Source organism: Hibiscus syriacus, unplaced genomic scaffold (genome assembly GCF_006381635.1).
Source record: "Hibiscus syriacus cultivar Baekdansim isolate YM2019G1 unplaced genomic scaffold, ASM638163v2 tig00110503_pilon, whole genome shotgun sequence".
NCBI lineage: Eukaryota > Viridiplantae > Streptophyta > Magnoliopsida > Malvales > Malvaceae > Hibiscus > Hibiscus syriacus.
This window is the reverse complement of record NW_024062764.1, coordinates 6,340,667-6,347,730: the sequence shown is the minus strand read 5'-3', so window position 1 is coordinate 6,347,730 and position 7,064 is coordinate 6,340,667. Positions and strand designations below refer to the sequence as shown.

At 36.7% G+C, this 7,064-nt stretch overlaps 1 protein-coding gene and 1 pseudogene across 3 annotated transcripts; one reads left to right on the top strand and one right to left on the bottom strand.

Annotated features, from left to right (window-relative positions):
• On the top strand, positions 1 to 1,575 carry LOC120129599 (annotated as a pseudogene).
• A 410-nt stretch (positions 1,576 to 1,985) lies between these two features.
• LOC120129753 (VIN3-like protein 2) lies at positions 1,986 to 6,400 on the bottom strand. Of its 3 annotated transcripts, XM_039147179.1 has the most exons (5): positions 6,371 to 6,400; positions 6,208 to 6,276; positions 3,838 to 4,513; positions 3,374 to 3,693; positions 1,986 to 3,222 (listed from the first exon to the last, which is right to left on the bottom strand). In XM_039147179.1, the coding sequence occupies exons 2-5, from the start codon at positions 6,224 to 6,226 to the stop codon at positions 2,084 to 2,086; spliced, it is 2,154 nt and encodes a 717-aa protein (XP_039003110.1). In that variant the 5' UTR covers positions 6,227 to 6,276; positions 6,371 to 6,400; the 3' UTR covers positions 1,986 to 2,083. The 3 variants fall into 3 exon arrangements, with proteins under 3 accessions (XP_039003110.1, XP_039003111.1, XP_039003109.1); XM_039147180.1 differs by lacking the exons at positions 6,208 to 6,276; positions 6,371 to 6,400 and adding an exon at positions 6,104 to 6,201; XM_039147178.1 differs by lacking the exons at positions 6,208 to 6,276; positions 6,371 to 6,400 and having other exon boundaries at positions 3,838 to 4,897.
• Between the last annotated feature and the right edge of the window lie 664 nt (positions 6,401 to 7,064).

Genomic DNA, 7,064 nt, shown 5'->3' with positions numbered 1-7,064 from the left:
ATGCCGATCAAAAGAGATCCGTAGCTTCCGCCGCCGTCGATAGGAAAGATCGGCCCTTATACCGTCTTCATCACCCCTCCTTCCACCCCTTCTCCCGCCGAACCCCCTGTTTTCCATTCCCCCTCCAAGGCGCCGGCGCCGCCGTCTTCTCCTCCCCTCCTCCCGTCCAACCTTCTCCGCAGCAGTTCGACAGGTCAATTCTTTCTGCTGAGTCCCATTCCGATGGCTCCTTTCCGGGTTTCTTCAAAAACGCTGCGTTTGAACTCCAAAACGGTATATCTACTTTTTACTCTCTTTTTTTAATTAGAAAGAATTTCTGGGTTTAAATCATGAAAATAATTGATGTTTGTGACAGAAACGAAATGGGTTTGTTTATTGAAGCTTAAGAAACAGCTCAATTATGTTCATATTTGATTCATTTTGTTGAACAATGAAGAGAAGAATCACTGTTTTTTTTTTTTGCAGCTCATTCAAGCTTGGATGATCGTTTAGCTCGTTGGTTCGGTTTAAATCAATCCAAGTACAATGGGCATTGAACGATTATTATGAGAGCGAGGGATTTGTAAGTGTTTGTACATTCTGTATATTCATCTTTTGATGATTTTGATTCATTTTAATTTTTCTCCGGAGATGCATTTTCTCGGGAAAAATTTAAGTTTCAAGTTCCAGATCATAACTTTTAAGCTCCTTTTAAGCTACGTTTGGAGAAATCAAAGTACTGCTGAAGTTACTTGTGAAAGTAGCTTATAAGCAATTGCTTCTTTTGTTTATAAACAATGATGTTGCTTGCATTATAATACTGACATACACTTTACATTCGCATGCTCGGGCTCGTATCGGTATCCGACACAATTATCCGAACTGAAGTAACATAGTTTCGAAGTACTACTTGGATTAGTATATGATTTTACTCGATCAGCTTAATGTCTATAGGTGATTAAGTCTATTGCAGCACATTGCTTCTAGTTATATATAGGAGATGCGCCACGGACGTAACACTGATGCTTTGATGTGAAAAGCTGTTCATGTTATTGTTTTCACCATGTTGAGTTTACTCATTGTTTCCGTCGCAGCTACACGGTGTTGACATCGTTTAACATTTAGAATCGTTTCTATTGCAGGAGAAGGAAGGTGTGAAAGTAAAAGATATATCAAGCAAAATACAGAGTGTGTAGCATACTTCTTGTTACGGTAACGAAAAAATCCGACATCCCTGTCTTTTTCTGTTTCTAACGTTATCTCAAACTTATTTGTAATTTTAATGCATATGTTTAGAATTTTAATTTGTTGGGGGTTCTGCTGTTTCCGCAGAAATTGCACCGAGGATGGTTGATGCAGCCGAAAGACATTCAGGATTCGTGAAGGGAACCTAGTTGAATTCTCGGGATCGGATCGTGTTGTATGTGATTCTCTTCCTTCTGCTAAAGTAGCCAACTGAGCTTGTTTTTGTGCATTAGGGTTGGGATTGTATAATCTCCTTTTACTAAACTCAATCTCCAGGCATTGAGATTGCTGTAAACTGTTGAGGACATACTCTTTTGTGTTGTTATTTTATAAAGTGCATTATTTTGCTGCACAAGTTTCTCATTCATGTATATCAGTATATAAGCATACAAGCATACGGTAATCGCGCCGACAATCTTATTTCATGTTATTCGGACTGAGAACTGGGATCCGAAGGATGACCGGGAATTCGGAATTTGAATGAGGGAGAGAACAGACACATTAACAGATCACACACACCAGAGCGTATCCAGTCCTGTAACAGTCTAGCATGCATTCCTCCAGTGGCGTTTGACCGAAATAGCTGGAACCCGAATTCGCAATATATATAACGTATATATTTATGAAATGGAAACATTGGAACAACTTAAACCCTAAGTGAAAGAGCCAACAAGTGTTAAATGAAATGGTAAGAGAATTTTGGGATTCTTACATATTATCATAACATTCACAAAAGCAGCAAATGGTGAAATGTAAAATACCATTGTGACAGTCTAAATGAAGAACGCTATGGGTCTAAAGAATTATTGTTGAAGTTATCCTTAATCTGGGTTGCACTCGGAAAAGATCCGAATTCATGTCAATGCCAAAGCTTCATGCAAAAGCCTGCTGCTACGACAGACGATCCCTTGCTCGAGATACAATCCGAGAATGTGTCAACAAGCTGCTCCGCAAGAGATGCTGGATCTGTGATGAAGGTATCGACAAAGACCTTCACGATCCTCACCTCCTGCGGGGTTGCTCTCAAGCTGTACCAGGTAAGGAATTTCTGCCTGAAGTTCTTCTCGATATGTCCCTTACATTCTAACCATCTGATCACCTTCACGTAATGCTCGAAATCCGTGTCTGCGAGGCCGTTTTCCATACATTCTTCATCTTGCCTTTCTCCGGTTTTCTTCTTCGAGGTGCTTCCATCTTGAAGACCGTCTCCTTTCCCGGTCACATTCTCGACATCCTTCTTGCTGGATTTTGATCTCCCACTTCTTCCTTGTCCAGTTTTAATTATTTCCATTCTGCAGGGAGTAATGGGCAATCCAGCTTCTGAGCAACCTACAAACGGCAAAAGCTTGGTACCAGTCTCAACCAGGGCATCAGATTCATTATCGGTGCTCGTCTCCTCAGTAATCCGGTCCCCCGATGTGTGCTTTTTCTCAACGTTTAGTGGATCAACATCAAGCATAGGACCAACTATCTCCATCGTGCGTTCCTCACTCAACATCGGACCTGCTTCTGCTGGAATTCTATCTTCACCAAGGACAGTGCAGTTGATAGTTTCTGCCCGGTCATCATTTTGATCGCTGTATGGAGTGATGTTATTAGTTTCATCATCCACCGAAGAAGGATTCGAAAGGCTGCTACAATTGGTTGCTGGGCTTTGACTTCTTTCCACCATCGGGAAGCTTGGGACTTCATTCCCACTACAGCTTGTCGAAAGCGGAACTTCCCATGGGCCGAACTCTCTTGTACCATTAAACAACACAATTTTGACAAGATATTCCGTAGCTGGAGTCAACCCCATGACAACAAACCTTGTGTTCGGAACAAACATGGTGCAAGTTGATTCAACAGGGTAATCCTGGTCACACGCCTTTCGATGCCATAAGCTGTAACCGATAATACAGCTCCGTAAAGGGTCTTCAGAATCCACAATCACAGTAACAGAAGTTGGACTTACTTCTTCAAAGCGTACAGTTGCAGGAGAAATCGAACATGAACTTGCTGAAAAAGGATGAAACAATACATAAATCAATAAAACGAAATCCCATCGAAAATTACTTCGAGAATTTGAAATTAAAGAAAGAAACACATCATTAGTACTTCATTCGAGATTACAGAAACACATTCAACCGTGTTACAAACTAGACATTACCTGGTACTGAATGATTTGGTGAAGAATGTGAGATAGTATTGAAAAGCATTTTGTCCAGAAATTCCACTGCAGAAGAACAGAGTTTCTGAACTTCGGGTCCCGAAGAAAGCCTGTTGACGATACCCCTACCTATCTTCACGGGCACACCAGTTAACGGACCAACCTCAGCTTCAAGCTTCTTAATGGCTTCATCAACAATCTCTGAAAGCTTACGGTAATTTTCAGTGCCATTTAGAAGTTTTTGACCTAAAGAGACACGATAACAAAGAATGTCCACCCTCCTCGTATCTTTTGCAGCCATCATTTGTTTTCTCCAACACCTAAATGAATAAACAAACTCATTCATCAGACTATATCGACATTAATAGTAAACACTCAAGTATATATACACTAGTAGTCGATAATACTTATATACATAGTGCCTTTTTATGGCTGAGATAGAGAGAACATGTAGGAGTATTTACCTGAGCAAATCATTTACTTTCCCACATGCTACACAATAATAGCTCCCATCAAGAACAGCATGCCGTTTATTTTTTCCAATGCCAGACTTTTTGTGTTTTAATGAGCACTCGAGATGACATGACATGCCACAAGAATTTCCTGGGAAAGGAGCTTCCGAGCTGCAAATTAACCATAGACTAGGGTCCTTGTTGTCATCGAACTTGTAACAGATGCAGCAGGAACACCTTTTGCAAAATGCATCATCTTGTCTCAAGGTAGCTTTGCAAGCCAAGTTTTTGCAATAAACAGCATTGATCATGTCATTTCCACCATTACCAATGCCGGGATTATTCACAGGAATGGGCAGTCGGGAAGGATAATCAGCTTTCCTCTGCCTTTTGGCTGTTCTCTGACCACCTGTTGGGTACGAATGCGATTTGGGATCCGTTACACCTTGAAACCCTGAATTCTTTTCAGCTACAATTTTCAAAAGGTTTTCGATAATTTTCAGCTTAGTCAAACCAGTATATTTCCTTTCCTTCCCCATCTCAGCACATAGGACCAGTAAAATCTCCTGACGGCTCCACGATTGTAGCATTTCAGAGGCTCTACCTGTCCTCTTCGATAACTCATATATGAGCTCTCTCTTTTCATCCATGCTCAATTTACTACATTTTGACGGATCGAGTGCAACTCCTAAGGCCAAAGGAAACATAAAATTGCAAGTTACCCATTGGAAGCATGAGGAAGTCCAAGAGGAATAATAGATCTTAATACTAATATCAACTTGACAAAATGTCGGGAACATTAAACAAGAAAATCGTCTATTCATACAAGTAAAAAGGAAAACGACATTAATATGCGAGGAAACGGTTAAAACCCATCATAAAACCGAAAATCAACAATATCCTTGAGGTATATCTTTCTCCAACTGGGAAATAACAATGTCACTGTTCATCCCATGCACTTGACATGGAACAATGAGAAACCAAAAAGATTACCTAATTGCAAACAATTAGAAAGAAAGAGAATAGAACTCCTAACTTTTCACGTTACGAAATCACTATTACCAACCAATTAAGAAAGTCACTCGAGACTGTCTAATGGACTTTATTAATCGAATTAAAATGGGAAAACTCATAATTGACTTGCATTAACTAAGGACGTTCCAAACAACACCAAACTCCATGATGTTCGCATCACAATTGGACATAAGAACAAATCATAACCAGTACAACTAAGGGATGAACACAATGCCATTGGACGCTTTAAAAACTACGATCGCTCATATTTATACACACATACACGGGGAAGGGTATGGGTTCAAAGACTCTCCGAGGATCGTTCAAATGCACGGGAAAATTAACAAAAATAATCGAAGATAATCAGTGCCAGTCACATAGTCCTACCCTACACAGACAGACCCGGAGTCTGAGTGACACATAATACATCTATATAATGCATTAATAACATGTAAAGAAAAGGCACAACTTGCATCATCATCCACAATGAAAGCAAAAAAAAAAAGTCAGATTCATGCACCAGTTCACCGGTGAATTTGCAAGAAATATATAAATTAGAATGATGAAGAAAGATCAAAAGACAAGATGATCCCAGATATCCACCCAGATAAATTAGAGTGAAAATCTTTTCTGGTGCGCAGACTTTTATGTCTGGCTAATTTATAAAATTTTAGTGAGAAATTATATAACAAATAAGTAACTTAGAGTATATCATATTTTTCATTTAAGTACTTAAAGTATTTTTTAGTCAAAATAAGTACCTAAAGTTATCTTTATGGTTAGAATAAGTCCCTCAAGTATTTTTTTGATTAAAATAAGTACTAAAGCATTCGTTTTTTCATTTAAATACTTAAAATATTCTTTAATTAATATAACAGGTCAATTTTTTTAGAACTTAAATGAAAAAGATTGAATAGTTTAGGTACATATTTCAACATAAAATACTTATTTTGAAAAAATAACTTTAGGTATTTATTTTGATCAAATCATTCTTTACTTAAATTAAAAAGATAATACACTTTAGATACTTATTTATGATATAAATCAAAACAAATTACTAATACAAAATATAAAAAATATCTAAATTACACAAGAATTTAAAAAAATTTAACTGCTCCGTCGATCCATCCTGTGTGCAGACAAAAACCCAGCATGCAAAAGATCCAAAATCCAAAATCTTCAATAAACTAAAAAGCAAAACACAATATTCAATCCAAAAATACATATCACTAAGAAAACCCAAGAGAAAGAAGAAGGAGAATACATTCAAAAGAGGAATCCATGGCGATAATAGCTGACCAACACGAGAGCACTAAAACCCAGATTATGTATCACTCGAAAAACCCAAATAGAAAAGGGGGAAAATACCTTCAAAAGATGAATCCATGGCAATAGGACTAAACCCACATTACCATCAAAACCCCAACTTTTTGAAGCCTGGAGAAAACGAAAAAGAAAAGAGAAAAACTCTTAATTAAAGAAAATCACTATAATTAAAACAAAAATTAGTAGTGAAACAATGATTTTCTACCAAGAAAAGAGGGTTGAAATTGAGCAGCCAGAGGGAGAGAATCCATGAAAGGAAGACTTTGGGGTTGGTTGAGTGATTAAAGATCCTCTTTTTATCAGTTCCTTTCTGCTTATTAATAATATTTCTGCAAAATTGAGAGCAATAATAAAATGAAACAGATAATATATATATTTTAGAGTAATAAATAATGGGTCTAATCTTTTCGTTGTGGGTTTTATATTTTAGTGTTTTTTTTTACCCTCTTTGTTTATGGGGAGATTCGAGGATCGAGTGGAAGACATTATTTTCATGGCAAAAGAAAAAAAAATAAAATAAGCCCTTAATATTTATTAAAATGATCATTTTGATATTTATTTTTTTTTAGTATTTTAAGCTTAATGTTTTATTTTAGGTTAAAAGGGATTTTAATATTTGATTAGATAGTCACTTTAATTATTATTCCTTTTTAGCGTTTTAGTCCTCAATATTTTAGCGTTTTAACTCTCAATCAATTGTTAACTAACAATTTTCATTCATACAAAAAATTTTTTTTACCAAAAATTAATGTTAAAACAAAAACAACTTTGAAAAATTATGACAAAAATTATAATTTTAATAAATATTTGAGACTAAAATTAACATTATACCAAGGAAAAAATAGTTTGTTACAAAGTCCAACCAACTTTTAAAAATTAATTAAATCTCTAAAATTTTC

Bases quoted from the DNA above. Each gene is read 5' to 3' on its own strand.
- LOC120129753 (XM_039147178.1), bottom strand. From the start codon at position 4,649: ATGAATAGACGATTTTCTTGTTTAATGTTCCCGACATTTTGTCAAGTT. The intron at 3,694-3,837 runs GTAAATACTCCT...TTATTCATTTAG, and splicing joins AAAGTAAATGATTTGCTCAG to GTGTTGGAGAAAACAAATGA. The intron at 3,223-3,373 runs GTAATGTCTAGT...ATCCTTTTTCAG, and splicing joins ACCAAATCATTCAGTACCAG to CAAGTTCATGTTCGATTTCT.